The following is a 17,707-nucleotide window of genomic DNA, read 5'->3' on the forward strand; positions in this document are numbered from 1 at the left end:
TTATATTGCACCAAGTTCTCATTCCATAAAACAAAGAACAAAGTGGCAACCGTTTTGATATTTGAAATCTTTCCTATGTACCTCGAATCAGAATTTTAGAGCTTTTCTGCCAAACTCAAATTATCTAACCCCATGATTTTCAAAGTGTTGTCTGAGGATCCTGAGAGTCCTGGAACCCCAAGACCAGGAGGGGACCAAGGGGGCAGAGGCCCTAATTCCATCACTGATCACCAGCTCCACTTCTGCTTATTTCTTATACAATAGAAGTCCATGTAAGATTTTGTTTGGGAAAAATAAAAAAAAGTCCCACTGATAGAAAAAAAAAAAAAAAATTCAATCCAGGTCCTAATTTTACATTTGAGGAAATAGGCATTCACTTGTCAGTATTGATCTTGTGAGTTTCAGAATCTTGAATTACATGGAGTTAGAAAATTAATTTAATTTAAATGTGAAGAAATGTAGAAGTCTTGTGCTACCTTTTACCCAGTGCAAAACGTTCCTTCCACTATATTGCTGTGGTCACCTACTATCTGCATAATTCCTTTCAGAGTGCTCCTTATTTGGGAGAAAACCCATTCTGTTGTTGGAGGCTGAGTTCAAAGATCAACTTTCTAGTACAGAGCAATACAGATCAAGTGCACTGTATTTTTGAATATTTGAGGACAGCCATTGTGTTCTCTTTTAGTGAATCTTCTCATCCACTGGCTTCTTTATCTCAAATGTTCTTGTCAGTTAGCATACATTTTTGGACTGTCTCCCATGGGAGGGGTACTTTTATATTGCAGAACTGGCTAGAGAACGCAATAGACAAGACAGACAAAAGTCCTGCCCCAAGGCAGTATGGTTCCATGGCTCTATACACTTATTTAATAAAAACAAACGTAACACCAGGTACTATGCTCCAAGCTCTGGAAATCTGGAGTCTCAATGAAACACTTGCCTGAATTACAGAGAAAATCCCAAACTATTTTTTGAGGAAAATCCTGGCCTTCCCCTTAAGTTTCCTTTAGGACACTCCAAATGAAGATTAATATGCAATTATCTATCAAACTATTCATCTCTAGTCTCTACAGTAATGACCTTAACAGTAGGAGACTTTGACAACATCTCCCCATATGAGTCTTACAGAGTACTGTTGGGGGAAAATGGTCAAATATGTTTGCAAAAAAGGCACAAACCTGGATATTTGCCATATGCTTTAGCATTGTAAAAGCTTCCAGAAGGAAGCATTTTCTTTGGCCTCAACCCTCTTTTTTTGAGGATACTTATCAACATCCCATGGAACTGTTAGTCTCTGTGGGAAATGCTGACCTAAACCATGTTTCCCAAATCTGGCTGATTCTCACACTCATTTGGGACACCTTTTGACACGGAGCACTCTGGTCTCACACTAGAGCTGCTGAGTCAGATTCTCTGAAACTGAAGAAAAGTTCAAGAAGCTTCCTGATTATTGGACTGGAAGTCTGGTGTAGGGCCACAGATTTAAGGGATATGGGATAGTCTCCATCATCCTAAGTTGTAACTTTGCTTCATGACTTTAGCCCCTTGCAAAACATCCTTTCATACTTGAGCATAGTGAGGTTTGCTATATGAAATAACCACAAGCAAACTGCTTCCAAATTTGCTGTAAAATCAAATATCATTCTGTCGTTTCTATTTATGTAAGTTCACACTCTTGAAATTTCTTGTGGAATTTAATTCCAAGCATCTATCAAATTATTAATCTTTAGCACTTAATCAGAAAAGCTGTATTACTTTGTATCCAGACTTCCAGGAATTTAACAAAATCTCATGCTTGATTATAGCAAATAAACCAGTTCTCATAGTAGCATGCATGCTGCTTCTTATGGCACTGCTTTTAAATTTCTATTTTATTATTTATCATATTATTAAAAATTATACAATTACAGCAAACTGATGAAGAGAAAATTAATACCATTTAGAAGCCAATACATTTCAGGAAAAATGTAGAACTCTGAACTCAGTAAGGAAAGAAATAAAAAGTTCTCAAGGCAGGAGAGTGATAGGAATTCCCAGCCTAGGTCACGGATGTTAAGATACCTGGCTTAACCTTAAGGCAGCACTCTCCCCTCCACAACCTTGCAAACTGTAAATTGCAATAATGGCAATCACCAACCGGGCCCCAATGATCTCACAGATTTCTAAGTCATATTTTCCTTTCATTTGTATTGTTCAGGCACAATAGCTCACATATCTGAGAAGAGGATGCTTCAGAATAGGCTTGCTTCATTGCACTAACGAAAATAAAGCATCTGTCATGACTTCTGAATCTTTTAAATCTTTAATTCTCCAAATTATTCTCAGAAAATTATCTTAGTGAGATGGTTCATTGTACAATTAGACTTTATTGGTTGATTTATTGAGTACTCTGTGGTTTGATGTATTTGTCCTCTGCCTAATTGAAGGAAAGATGGTTCTCTGTGGGGATTCTCACCAAGTCTAAACCAGTGGTGACTACTGAAGTTAATCTACTGTGCCTTAGACTGATTTGCTGCGAAATTATTTATGTTGGGATCTGAAAAAACAAAAACCAAAATCTGCTGTGTACCTTTTGTTAAAGGGGGTGATGGTAATTAACTTCCAAAGAATATATGAACATTTGACAAAAAAAGCAACAAATCGAAGCATAGGAAAGTGGTAAATACACATAGCAAAGTAGTAAAAAGTCCTCTAGGGAAAAAGACCATCCAAAATTTCTTACCAATTTGCTTTCATGTGTTCTTATTCTGCTTAAAGTGTGTAGCCATTCCTAATGAACATGAGAAAGCAGTGTTCTCAATATAGGCTAACTTCTCCCCCAACTGTATGTCGCCAGTGAGCACACCATACAAGCCAAGAGAAATAGGAAGCCAGGCTAATCTTCTCTACATTCATCTCATAGCTCAGGTTTTGCATATAGGAAATGCTCAATAAATGTTTACTGACTGATCAATCCTGCCAGGAGTATCAGCTGTTTCCTGTGCACATAAATACTTCAAAATATTTCTTAAGCCTATTACATTATATTGTGAATTCAGTAGGAAGAGCCAAGGGTTTTGTTTTGTTTTGTTTTGTTTTTCTCTTCACAGGACAGAAGAAAGGCAGTTTTGGATTGGATTTAATAAAAGAAACCCACTGAATGCTGGCTCGTGGGAGTGGGCTGATGGGACTCCTGTAAGTTTTTCCAAACTGAAGACAAGGAAGTGAATTCATTAAGGGGGCCCTGGAACACTTTGGTCAACCAACCAAGAGAACCTGGAAGTAATGACTGTATTTCCTGTGACTCAGACCCAGATCAAAAACTGTACCAGATCTTGGTACCATAGGAGATATTTCTGCAAAGTCCTGAGAAACATTCACTAACCATATAGTTCAGAGGCCAGCTGTAGAATCTCATCCTAGAAAGGAATCAAAATCTCCAAAACTCCCTAAACTATCTCCCAAGTGAAAAGTCTTGAGAAAGAAGCAACTATTGTTTAAAATAATATTGGGCTTTCTTTACTCCACCTTCCCTCTCTAGCTTAGCACCTAATTATAGGAATGTGGGACCCTTGTCCAGATCACAATGATAAGAACCATTTTGGTTTACCTCTAAAAGGACAGAAATGCCAGCCTTAGAAATACCTTCTCTTTCTCAACCAGAGCAAGTTACTCAGCTGGGGGGAAAAACTTGCTTTTCTTTCAGCCTCATACTTGTAAAAGCCTCTGTGAAGGAAAGATGGAAGTCACTATGACATTTTTTTTTTCATATGCAATGAGGAATTCTCCTATTTTCCTCAAGATGATAGGGGGGAAATGAAGCCATATCCCAGATTAAAATGAGATCCATCTGAGGACACATGCAAAATCAATGTATTCAGTTACACCTGTGAACTAGGAGGCCAACAAGAGACAGCAGTGAGCACTTAATGAAGCTCCTATTTATTGAGCCCAAATTATATTGCAGACAAGGGTTGAACGCACTGCCGCATGATCTCATTTCACCCTTATAATGATTCCGTGCAATGGTTATTAGAATGCTTACAGAGTTTGCCTAAAATAATGCATAGGAGACCCAGCCCTCCAAAGCCATGATGCTATATCTCCTAGCTGGGAAATATCAGCAGCCAAACTTAGAAATAGTAAAGATCAATAGAGAAAAATGCTCTCTAGCGCCACTAGAGAAAATTTATGGCAAGGATCTGTGGAAAACATATGTGGAAAACAAACATAACAAGGATATGCTAGTTAAACATATAACATATCACACACACACACACACACACACATACTCACATAAACATTTCCACCTCTGTTCCATCACTGCTTCTCTGAGAAGGGTATCAGGACCCGAGAGCAAGAAGAGACCTTAGAGATCACGTGCTCCCTCCATCTAAAATATGCTATCAAAGAAACTGAGGCCCAGAGAGCAAAAGAAACTTAGCAAGGCCCTCCTGCGGCATAAATGGCAGTCACCACATGGCACAGTTGGGTAGTTAATGTCAGTGTGGCACCTGGAAAATGAAATGTGATTTTATATAGAGGTTGAGAATGCTTCCTTTTGTTTTAGTAAAACCATCTTATTAGTGATTGAGAGGAATAGACAGTTTGGTTCAGAGTAAAGTTTGGTTCAGAGATAAAGCCATGAAGCAGTGCATGGAGTTGCTCACTACTACTCCCTACAGGACAAAACAAATCTTCAAACTCCCACTATTGTCTAAATATGAGCTTACATATTTTTAAGTTAAAGGAGTTGTTGTGCAGTTGTGTACGTGTTTGAGGAGGAGTATAAATGTTTCAAATATCCTCTTTTTTCCAAAGTTTTGCTCCGGTTTTACCTGTGGTCCATCCACTCTTCTGTCAGGTAGCCGTTAAATCATTGAGATGACCAAATTTTTATTTAACATCCCTCTCACATGACCAAACATGGAAAGCTTTGGATAGTTTCTCAATTAAAGCTAGCAATAATTTCGAATTTAGTGATTAAAGACTAAAAGCTTAGTGTATATGCGAAAGAAATCTACATCACAGATGAGACCCAAATCTGACAGATGAGAGCCTTCCAGAAGTTTACCCAGGGTACCAGGGGTACCAGGGCTAGCCTGTTGTGGCCAGTGAGACAACGGTGAAAGTTCGGAAGCCTGGATCTGATTTGTTCCTTCTGGAGAAAGGAATTGCTTGCCTCTTTTTAAGAAAAAAAGCATCTTTAAGGAAAAATGCTAGTTTGGTTAGTTTGTTCTTCACAAATGTGGACCAATCTTTAACTGCAATCTTATCCAGACATTTCTTAAGCTTCCTCCAGAAGTCTGTGGTGATTTATTTACAGAGATGTCTCTTTTGATCTTTTGAACCTTTTTGTGGGGGATCATCGTTAAGAAATAACAAACTTCATCTGCTGCAGGTTGTCTCTTCATTTTTAGACAATACTTATTTTGGAGAAGATGCAAGAAATTGTGCTGTTTATAAGGCAAATAAAACATTGCTGCCCTTGCACTGCAGTTCCAAACGTGAATGGATATGCAAAATTCCAAGAGGTAAAAATATTAAGATCTTCACTGTATGTTGCTTTCTAATAATCTGCAGCACTTTTCCAAGTGAAGAGTTACAGAAATCTAAGATTTAAACATCCTGGACTACAGTACCAACAACCATCGTGACAAACCAAACTGAACCATTTTAGCAAAGAATGTCTTACAAGGGAATGAGAAAAGTAACATGAGAGCAGTATGCTAATTTAATTACTAGGAAATGAGGATAACCAACTCTATTGTGGAATATGGTATTTTTCACGTACAACCTGGAAGAAATGTCACTGTGACATTACAAGCAAACAAAATTACCTGTCAAATGAGTAAGTGAAAGAACCTAACGCCATTTGTGACACAGAGTAGGCCCTTGACAAGTGTTCGCATCCTTTCTTCTTTAACCAGAGGCTTCTTGTGAGCCTCCTCTTCAAGTGTGAGAACTAACCGTATTTCAAACAGCACGAAGTACCTGGAAATGGTCTCTTTAAAAGCAAAGTACAAAATACCATGTTTAGAGCTGAAGTAATTCAGAGATGGCGTCCTTGTGAAGAAAGGTCACTCAAGGTGATTTGCTTTCACTTTGCAGATGTGAGACCCAAGATTCCACCCTGGTATCAGTATGGTAAGAACTATCCTGGCAATTCTTGAATTTCTAACTACGTGCCATTATATACCATTATATACCATTATATACCATTACTTAAGTCAATCTAGAACTGATTTGTTCAAATTAATTAATGGTCAAATTAATAAAAGTCATTAAATGATGAAAGATTTATATTATAGCTTAACACTGTTTTGTGACATGTGATTTTAAAATATGCTTTTATCCCAGATCTTGCAATACAAATGAAATTCCTTAGATGAGAAAAAAACAAGAAAATAAGCAAATTATATGCTTAGTAAAGTGTGTGTAAATACACTTACTTATGTATAACACACACACACACACACACTTTTTTTTTAATGCTAAGTGACCAAATTACAAATTTAGGGGTCAGTCATAGCATAGCCTATTTGTCTGCATTATATCAGTCAATGGATTTTGCATCATTTGCATTGGCTTTTGTTTTTTTGGTTTTGTTGTTTTTCAGATGCACCCTGGCTCTTTTATCAGGATGCGGAGTATCTTTTTCATACCTATGCTGCAGAATGGCCCTCCTTTGAGTTTGTCTGTAGCTGGCTGCGTGGTGATCTTCTCACAATTCATTCTGCACATGAGCAAGAATTTATCCACAGCAAAATTAAAGCGGTATTTAAGTTCAATTAACCATGAGAAATTCAGAACTTAGCTCCTTCTTCTGTCATTAGAGGGATTTTTTTTTTTTTATTTGAATTCAGACATACATTTAAGTTTCATTTAAAGCCACAGATTTTTGAGAATTGATTTTCTTCCTGTCATAGGAATTAAGAGAAAATAATGGAAACACAGGTTTACTATGTTGGTCAATCATTTCACTTACCTTCATTCTCTATGAGCAATAGCTCTATGAGCAACAGTTATGAGTAAGTAGAGTTTTATTGCTTTAATGAGGCTCGTCCAATCATCCAACACATACTTATTCAGAGTCTACTCTTCTAAGGGCTGGGGCTCTATCAGTGATTAAAATAGACCAAATTCCTGCCCTAAGGGAGCTTATACTCTAGTCTGGGAAGAAAGACTGTAATCAATATAGTCCATAGCATTACATAATATTTTATTAAAAGATAAATAGATAAATGCCATGGAGGAAAATAAAGCATAAATGAGGGACAAGGTGTATGTGGGGCGGGGAGGTGGTGGAATGGTTCATGTGCATGACTATTTCAAAGTTGAATTTTACTTACAATAATATAGTACTTTTAAGTCTATAAAGACTCAGTATTCAGAAAATTATAAGGAGTGGTTTTCCATTTCAATTTAAGATAAAGACTTGGACAATCTTTGAGGAGCTAGGCCAATTGGAAAGGAGAATACAAAACCTGTTAAATAATGAAGCAAACTACCAAGGAATAGTGTACGTTTTCAGTGTATTTCTTCAACAGGCGCTTATTGAGCATAGGTATGTGTTAGGCATTGTGATATTTGTCAAAGACCTAAACATGTCAAGAACACAAAAATAAGACAGAGTCTCTGTTTTTAAAAAGCTGGAAATAATTGTAAGTGAAAAGGGAGCAACATGCACAAATTATCAACACGTTACCAAGGGGGGAAACTCACTCCCATTTTCCCTAGGAAATCTCTGAAAGTAAGAAAAAAAATTTTTTTCTTTTCCATAATTTAACATTATTTCACAATCGTCAGGAATCCTTTCTTGAGCTATCATCTTTTTACATTTGTAAGTTGATAGTTAAAATGAAACTGTATATTTAAAGCATCCTTGGCATGTAAGAGAAATGTCTTCCCTTACAGCTCATGGACCTTTTCCATTTCTATAATCCTGTTTGATGCATAGACAGTCTGCAAGGTGCAGGTAGGAAAGGACTACTACTAAGTTGTAACGGAAAAAGCTGAAAAACAGGGGTGTTGGGTGACAGCTCCACAGTCCTATAGAGTCTCAGTGATAGACCAACCACAAAAACAAGATACTCCCCACTATTAGTTTGTGTGCTAAATTTTTTTACCACTCTTCCTCTAGTATAAATGGAACACTCAAGCCAAATCCATTTTAAGCATCCGCATGTCAGAAAATATGTTTGTTTCTTTAACAAAACAACATTCCTAGTGGCAATAACAAGACATCAGGCCAATGTCTGAAAACCAGTTCATCCATCGATAGGACAAAGTGCATGTCTCAAATGGAACTGATTTTTGGCCAATACTTATAATTGTGTCTGGCACTGCACTCAGTACTAATATTTAATGGCATTCAATCTTTCCAAGGACTCTCTGTGGGAAGTCTATTATTAGTACATTTTACAGTTAAGGAAGCTAAAACTCCAAAGAGGTGAAGCAACTTGGTTACTTCCACAGCAGCTAAGTGATAGAATCTGGAAGTGAACCCAGGCCATCTGACTTACAGGGTTATTTAAAAACCTTCTGCTGGCAGCAGAACGGCAGTGTAGGGGGAATATAAGAGCACAATGTCTTCGTTACATAAAAATCAAAAAGAGTTCTAAAATCCCTCTCCAAAAGATGGTGCCAGCTCTGTAGACATGAGCAATGAAACCTTCTTTAGATCTTTCCAAGAGAGCGTCTCCTCTCTTCACCTTTCCCTGAATTCACTCTCCCAATTATTAGTGGTTGGCAAGCCAGTGAGGATGACAGGGTTAATATCTCCTGTAGAAGGGAATAGTAAAATCCATGGGTTTAGCTGTTTGAGAGCTACTGCCACGACCCTGGTTGAGGACTGGACCTAGCTGTGATATCAAACCAGACAAACCTTGTGGTGTCTTACATGGCAAAATTGCAACACAGTCTGTAACCATGTTGAAACAGAACACTCTGTCAGCATGATGGGTGAGCAGCTGACTGATCTAACACCACACTGTACTACAAAAGAAAATTACTGGATGGTTTTAAATGTGTAGACTGGAAAGGGGCAAGGGGGCTACGAGAAAAGGGTATCAATTTAGAAAGAAGAAAGCTGTATATTCCCAAAGCAGTTCTTATTATCACATAATCTATGGCTGTGTTAGGTGGTAGTAGTGACATTTATGGTGACCATTTACACTTCATGAGTAAGAAATTCCATATCAATGAATGTTCTACTAGAATGAATCTGCCCAGAAATTCTTTTTATTCCAGGATAAGGAACTAAACATGTAGAGATCATACCACTCACTTCTGTGGCATACTTATCCTGTGAGTGCAGGAAGAATCAGAATAGTAATTAAATATTGTTTAAAGATTTTATTTATTTATTTGAGAGAGAGACAGAGACAGAGATAGTGAGAGAGAGCATGAGCAGCAAGGAGAGAGAGAGGCGAACTCTGCTGAGAAGCAAGTCCAATGCGAGGTTCAATCCCAGGATCCTGGGATCATGACCTGAGCCAAAGGCAGATGCTTAAGCTTGACTGAGCCACCTAGGTGCCCCTAATTAAGTATTTTTAGTATTACATTTGTGTTGTATAGTTTCCCTATAAAGAGTAGTAACTCAGAAATGTGAAAAGCAAAAATAGCATTTAGTTGGAAAATAAAAGAACTAACTATTGAAAAAGAAAGCTGGGTACAATTTTTTAAATCTGAAGCAGATTTTTTTAAAACAAGATGTTTCTGTCTTGAAAAAGTGGTTAGTCAGTATTTTCTCTTTGAATAACAGAATGCCACAGGCATGATGAGAGTGAATTTTTTGAGTACTTCTTTTTTGAGCTGTCATTTTGGTTAGATTCAGCCTAAACAGTAAAAAGCCATAAGCACTTTAGGAGTTGTTTAACATGAACTGCTAGCCAATTAATCCGCTAACATTTTTATGCTGCATTGTACAATATTTGCATTTCAAAATTGCAAGTCCTTCTTATTTTAATTTCATGTCTAGGGGCACCTGGGTGGCTCAGTCACTTAAGCAACTGCAGTTGGCTCAGGTCATGATGCCAGGGTCCAAGAACTGAGCCCTGCATCAGTCTCCCTGCTCAACAGGAAGCCTGCTTCTCCCTCTCCCTCTGCACCCTTTCCTTGTGCTCTCTCTCTCTCTCTCTCATACTGTCTCTGGCATAAATACATAAAATCTTTAAAAAAATAATTTCATGTCTAAATACTTCAGCAAAAATATATCAAATATATTAGTCATCCTCCAAAATATAGTGTTTTAAACCCTTAAAATAACTTAGTTTTGATTATTTTTGATGGAAACATTTGAACATATGACAGGTTACTCTTCCTTACATTATTTCATAGATCAGTTACTTCATAGATTATGTTGCCTCTTGCTGTATTTTATTTTTTAATAAGTATTCTTCCCATATGATGCTATCTATAATGACAGTAATAAAATATAGTTCATGTTATGAAATCTGTTGTCATATTACATTTTTTATATGAAAGAATATTAATCAGTCTTTTTTTTTTTTGTAATTTGATACCTAAGCTAAAATTTACAACACCTTTATTTTTCACCATGGATTCTTTTCTCACACTGGAAATCTTCTAGCTTGTCCTTCTAGCTTGAGGTTCTATTCTGTATCACAACAGGTTGTGATGGGCCATGTGGAGGATCACCATGCTGTAATTGAGGTGGCAATAAATATGTCACTTAACATGTAGTAGTTATAATTTCTCTTTAGAGGTCCTTAATTGGGGCAGTGAACAAGCGGGCCATGATTTCCACTATTGTCACACATGAGACCTCTTTAGATTAAATGAAATTGTTGTGGTTCTCCCACTGAGTTCACAGCCAGTCTCAATGGACCCATTCCAAAGCCTGACAATGGGAATCTAAATTCAGCATGTAAGAACATGTCCATGAAACAACACCTCAGGGATCCCAAATTATAGCTGTTCCATCTTGCATTATTCTCAAATTGCTGGTATAGCAGACAGCCACACTGTTCAAGGAATAAAAATATCTGTTTATAAATTAAAATGTTAGAAAGCTATTAGATTCTGTTGTATGATGACCCAACATTCATGTGGAAAAAAATACAGATATCTTAACATGTATTCTCCAATTTTTACAGAAGAAATGAAGTATGAATTTAAATATACAATGCCTTCAAATTAACAGGTTTTTAGCTTAAAAATTAAGTTACATTTCACATACACACAATAAAGTATATTGATTTAGAGGACTTAGAAATCCTTACTGATTCTTCCTCTTTTATAGGTAAAGAGGGAATTTCAATTTCCTGGGTCATAAGTCCAGTATTACATTTGCTGAAATGTGTGTGTGTGTGTGTGTGTGCACGCACACCTGCGTGAACATGCTGTTTCATTTTATACTTTATTGCACTGAGATCTGTGTGATAAATAATGGTACAAAGTTAGTAAAATATAGAAATAATTTTCTGGTTGTTAAGCAGTGGAAGTTCTGTAGTATTCCTTTGTCCTATCTTGTGTCTCTCTATTAAAATGGGGAGGGTGCTAATACTCAAGTTTAAAAGCTTAACAATCAGGCTAATGCCAAAAATTCAAAATCCTTTTTACTATTGATGTCTTGGTGCCCTGAACTGTTTTTCGAACAGTGTGACATATGCAGTGAACTATAAATCACTGAGATAAGAAACCACTGAATATTTAGTCAAAAAAAAGGAGTCCACATCCTATTTTACTTTACAATATTACTGTTTAAAGCCCTATTTGAGAGTTAGAAAATTTACTTTTAAATACATCGGGAACGTTGTAAGAAAGATTTTCAGTATTTGATTCCAATTTCCTACATAATGAGGAAGGACTATTTGGAAATAATGAAGTTTCAGGTTCTCTCAAGATGCTAGGCCTTAGTGTACTCTTCTTTAGATAATTGAGTAAAATACTGAAGAATAGAAAGCTATTAACAAGAACCCCATTAATCCTAATAGTGAAAAGGGAAAACAAGTAGGATAAAAGCTGACATTTTCTTTTTTTTCTCTTTAATAGCTATCAAAGTTTGGTGTAAATTGGTGGATTGGACTTCAAGAAGAAAAAGCCAATGATGGATTTCGGTATGGAACTAGATCAATTTGCATTTTATTTTGTTTGACAGGTTTTATTTGCAGAATGATTGGATGAGATTTTAGTGATCAGTTGTTGAGTAGCCGTCAGATGTTATCTTTAACTTATAAATTTTCATTTCTCTAAACAAAGATATGAGTATCTTTTTAATTTAATAAAAATTACCCCAGAACTCCAAGAATGGTGTTGGAGATTAAACATACGGAATAAAAGAAGACCCTAAAATTCTTAATTTACCTACAGCTGGAGAGATGGAGCGCCAGTAATATACCAGAACTGGGACGAAGGAGGAGAAGGATCTACGAATAATCAGAGCCAGAGATGCGGCTTCATTTCATCCATAACAGGTTATTTTATTTATCCATTTTGAGGTTTATAATACAAACTAAAAATTTTCAGAAGGCTTAAAGTTTCCTTTTCATTGCATTAGTTCAGTGAGAAGGTTTTGTTTGGCTAGCTTGCTTTTTAATTGAATGTGGTGAGTTTCATTAGTCTTAAGTGTTAAGGATGGCCATTCCTACAGTTAATTCCAGCATTCATGTTTTTGGAAATGAATTACAACCAGACAAGTCATTCCTCATGCACCAGAACAGCACCAGAAATAGACCGAGTGAAACTGGTCAAAAATATGCCTGATAGATACAAGCCTCTAAAAAATTTCAATATGGGCCCATTTTAAAAATCTCTTCTTCATGATTCAGTTATAATTGCCCAGAACTTTAACCCCTTGGAATTTCCTCCCACTTTCCCATTTAAGAAAAATTTTCATTGAGTTCAGTATTTTTTTAATACTTGGCACTAACTGCTTTTGCCATAGAACACCAACTACTTGCAGGCTGTATTTAGAAATACATGTACCTTTAAGATGGGTTTTTAAATTGAATTCAGTCCATCAGTACAGTGTTATCCATCCCACTCTTTCTATCCTATAAAAGGTAATTATGTTCCTGACCTTTAACGGATTTATAAGGAACCTGTGCCCCAAATCAGAAAAGGGATAAATATGGAAAGCAATCCTTAGTGTAAGGGTTTCTGCAGAGAAAAGGAAAAACCACGTTGTTAATCAGCTCTCTTTTGCCAGCAGGTGTCACAACAGCCTACAGAAAGGCTGTTTTGTGATTCTGGAAGACTAGAAGCTACTTTTGCATTAAAAATAGCATTCCAGCCCCTCCTTCAAAATGCCAACATTTTTTGGCTTATATCCCTCACACTAGAAAACTGAAACTGCCTTTGCAATTTACATGCATCCTTGCCCTATTCTGGGATTTATAGCTTGAATGCTAATGAAATGCATTCTATAACCTTTACTCTGAAAATAGAGCTCTTCTAAATTAAAATACATTTTCCAGGAGGCTAAGGACTTTGGGATATATCTTCCTGAGGGCATGTATATGTATGCCTGGTTTTTTTTAAGAGCCAGTGTCAAAAACTGCCTCTTTCTTAGAAGTTACTGAGTTAATTTTTCAAAACTGTGTATTTGCTAAAGAATTATAAATTAGAAATGATCATTTATTGTTTTAGAATATTTTTTCTCCTTATATTGAAGTTGAATATTTTAAAACAAAAATATTACTCTGCATTCTTTTGTTAATCAAACCAAATATTCTCAGGATTTCAATCAGTTCTGTGATTTCAACTGTAATATTTTGGTTAGTTGGGGTTTGTTTGTTTTGCATTTGCAAAATTTGTACATTTTTGAATTAGATTTACTGATTTAGCACCCTGCCCAGTTTGTTCTTATTGTTAGAGAACTCTACCATTAGGAGTTTAGTTGAATTTCTAGATTAAAGAAAGTATGATAAACCATCAGCAGTCATAATGTGATAAAGAACACCTACTAAGAGCCAGCATTGTTTCATGTCATTTCTAACCCATTTACTCTTCTAGGACTATGGGCTACTGAAGAGTGTTCCGTTTCTATGCCTGGCATCTGTAAGCGAAAGAAGGTTTGGATCATAGAGAAAGAGGAAAAGACCCCAAAACAACACGGAACATGTCCCAGAGGATGGCTATATTTTAACTATAAGGTAAATTCTTTTTCAAAATGTTGCCTTTGTTTCTGTTTTTTAGATGTTTATTTTAGAACATAATCAAAGAGTGGGTGTGGCTTTGAAAAACCAGGAATTGTCCATTAGGACCTGGAATTTTTTTTGGTCACAACTTTCAAGATAGAGTTTTCAGTGTAGGTAGGAGCAAACCTCTAGGAATAAGGAAACAGCCGTGGCACCACCCTTCATTGGTATACTTAGTTTTTGCTATTGACACAGTCATTCATTGTTCTGTGTGACTGTTTCTTTAGGCATGATGCGTGTGAGCCTGTGTAACTAGGCCCTGCCCCCAAATGAGCTGTCAACTCCAGAGGGTACAGTCTGCATCTTCTCCTTTTGTGTCTTCCCTGCCTGGAGCAGGCACAGAGCTCCGCCCCGCCTTGTGAATTGACCCACTAATAACGGAACTCAGTCAATGTCATCTTGAGCCTCATAAAGCTGGTGCTTCTATGCAGAATTGAAATTTTTTTTAAATTGCCAGTGGGGATATTGTAAACCAGATTTATTATTTCTGATACTGCCTCCAATTAAGGCCAAAACTTTCCCTCCACTTCTTATGTTTTATAATAAAATAACTTTATAGGCCTTAGGTGGAAGTAATTAAAATGCATCCCAAATTATAAATATTTCATTCTTTGATAATGGAAAAGCCCAAACTGTGTCATAATTTAATATGCTAATAAGAAATTGCTCTTTGACTGTGGACAGTCAGTTTTCAATCTATATGTTCAGTTACATGTGGCAGAGCCTTTTCTCTTCTTCGTGAACTTCTTCTCATTGTTAATTTGTAATATGGGGCCATTTGGATTTTACATGCATTTGATGAGCACCTAATATATATTTGGCATTGGCTTTTTTAAACTGTGGTAATATTCACATAATATAGAGTTTACCATCTTAACCATTTTTAAGTGTATAGTACAATAGCGCTAAGTATATTCACATTGTTATGCAATGAATCTGCAGACCTTTTTCATCTTGTAAAACTGAAACCCTAAATCCAATAAACAATAACCCTCCATTCTTCCTCCCCCAGTCTCTGGCAACCACCATTCTACTTTCTGTTCCTAGTAATGTAACTACTTTAGATACTACAGATAAGACATTATTTATCTTTTTGTGACTGGTTTATTTTACTAAACAGATTGTCCCCCAGGTTCATCCATGTTAGAGCATATTGCAGAATTTCCTTCCTTTTTGAGACTAATATTCCACTATATGTTTATACCATATTTTGTTTTTCTACTCACCCATTAATGAACATTTGGGTTTCTTCCACCTTGTGGCTAAGAGTTTTTCTAGGTGATCATAGATATATATCTTATTTTATTTAATCGTTTAAATACACAGAATTGTTATTCCCTCTTATATATAAGAAGACCAAGAGTAATAACATAGTGTGCTTTTTCTGAAACTACACAGCAAATAAGTGTCAGGTTGAGAATCAGCTTCAGGTTTTCTGACCTTTGAATCTGGTAGTCTTGTCTCTTTCCTACAGTTGTCATTTCATAAGAGAATTTAAGAATTAGCCCCATGACACAATCTGGTGGCACTATGAGATATCTTCTAAAATATAGTTGTTTTCTAAAACTTTATGGTATTGAGATACATTTTTAATAGTATTTTCTGTCTGATTCCTATTTTCCCAAACTATAAAATCTACCAGTTATACATTTCAATATAAAAAATATAGGAAGTATTCAACAGAAAACTAAGTTTTGAAGACTTTATTTATTTATTTCACAGACAGAGATCACAAGTCATACAGAGATCACAGGCAGGCAGAGGGGGTGGGGGGAAGCAAGTTCCCTGTCGAGCAGAGAGCCCAATGCAGGGCTCCATCCCAGGACCCTGGGATCATGACCTGAGCCAGAGGCAGAGGCTTTAACCCACTGAGCCACCCAGGCGCCCTGAAAACTAAGTTTTGAATTAAAATCTTTGACAATTAGTTCTCTTTAAGCTATTCTACTGTGGTAGCATATATTTAAAATAAAATTTTTTAATGTACAGTTCAGTGGTATTAATTACATTCACAATGTTGTTCAGCCATCCTCTTTATTTCCCAAATTTATCATCATCCCAAACAGAAACTGTGTAACTATTAAGCAATAACTCCCAATCCCCCTCTCTCCAGCCCATGATGAGTTCTAATCTGTTTCCTATCTCTGAATTTGCCTGTCTAGATATTTCATATATGTGAATTCATATATTTGTCCTTTTGCTTCTGGCTTATTTCACTCTGCACAATGTTTTCAGAGTTTATCCCTATTAATAGTATGTATCAGAACTCCATCCCTTTTTATGACTGAATAATATTCCATGTCATATTTTCTTTTTTCTTTCATCTGTTGATGGACTTGGGTTGTTTCTACTTTCTGGTTATGGTGAATAAATCTACAGTGAACAGTGGCATTCAGATATCTAGTGAAGTCCCTGTTTTCACTTCTTTAGGGTATATACATCTAGGAATGGAATTGCTATATCATATATCAATTCTATGTTTAACTTTTTGAGGAAACAGTAAACTGTTTTTCATGTGGTTAAACCATTTTACAAGCCTGCCAGAACTATATGGTAGGGATTTCTTCACATATTTTTTTTTTGAGATTTTATTTATTTATTTGAGAGAGAGAGCGCTTAAGCAGGGGGAGGGGTAGAGGGAGAAACAGACTTCCCCACTGAGCAGGTGTCCTGGCTCGGGGTTCAATCTCAGGGCCCTGGGATCACCACCAAAGCCAAAGGCAGCACTTAACAGACTGAGCCACTCAGGTGCCCCTTCTCCATATCTTTAACAACACTTATTATTATCTTTTTTATTATTGCCATCCGAGTGCATGTCTAGTGTTATGTCATTGTGGTTTGATTTAGACTTCCCTAATGGCTAATGATATGAAGTAATTTGCTTATTGGCCACTTGTATACTATCTTTGGAAAATGTCTGCTCAAGTCCTTTGCCCAGCTTTATTTGGGTCATTTGTCTTTTCATTGTTGAGTTGTAGGAGTTCTTTATATATTCTAGATATTAAGCTCTTATCAGATGCATGTTTTGCAAGCATTCTCTCCTGTTCTATAGATTGCCTCTTCTAATGTCCTTTGATACACAGATGTATCAAATTTTAATAATTTTATTTAAAATATAATAAAATAAAAAATAATAATTTTATTTAAATTTTAATGAAGTCCAATTTATCTAATTTTTCTTTTGTCATTCATGCTTTTGATGCCATATCTAAGGAAAGGTTGCCAAACCCAAAGTCATAAAATTTTATTTCTTATGTTTCTTCTAAGAGGTTTACAGTTTTAGCTCTTATATTAAAGTTTTGGTTTATTTTCGGTCAATTTTTGTACCTTGAGACTATTAGAACAGATGCATCCTAGAGTGCTCTATATGGAAAAGCCACAAAGGAATGCCTAGCTTGTCTCAAAATCACACTTTTACTACAGACAGTGAGCAACCCCGAAGTATGAACATGACTGTTTTAGTTACTAATCAGTATTTCTCCCATGTGTAAAAGAGGATATTTTAAGGAAATTCATAGCAAATCAAATCCTTGGCATTAGAGAAATAATTCTCAGAAACTCTCAAT

General features: G+C 36.2%; 1 protein-coding gene across 1 annotated transcript in view; it reads left to right on the forward strand.

Annotated features, from left to right (window-relative positions):
* Window positions 1–17,707, forward strand: part of PLA2R1 (phospholipase A2 receptor 1) — a 107,939-nt gene that overhangs the window by 71,860 nt on the left and 18,372 nt on the right. The window contains 7 exon segments of the mRNA XM_082691353.1: window positions 3,090–3,174; window positions 5,381–5,513; window positions 6,091–6,126; window positions 6,599–6,756; window positions 11,998–12,062; window positions 12,316–12,419; window positions 13,960–14,099. Coding sequence (XP_082547479.1) covers window positions 3,090–3,174; window positions 5,381–5,513; window positions 6,091–6,126; window positions 6,599–6,756; window positions 11,998–12,062; window positions 12,316–12,419; window positions 13,960–14,099 — 721 coding nt within the window.

The sequence above is a fragment of the Mustela nivalis genome (genome assembly GCF_964662115.1).
Source record: "Mustela nivalis genome assembly, chromosome: 11".
NCBI lineage: Eukaryota > Metazoa > Chordata > Mammalia > Carnivora > Mustelidae > Mustela > Mustela nivalis.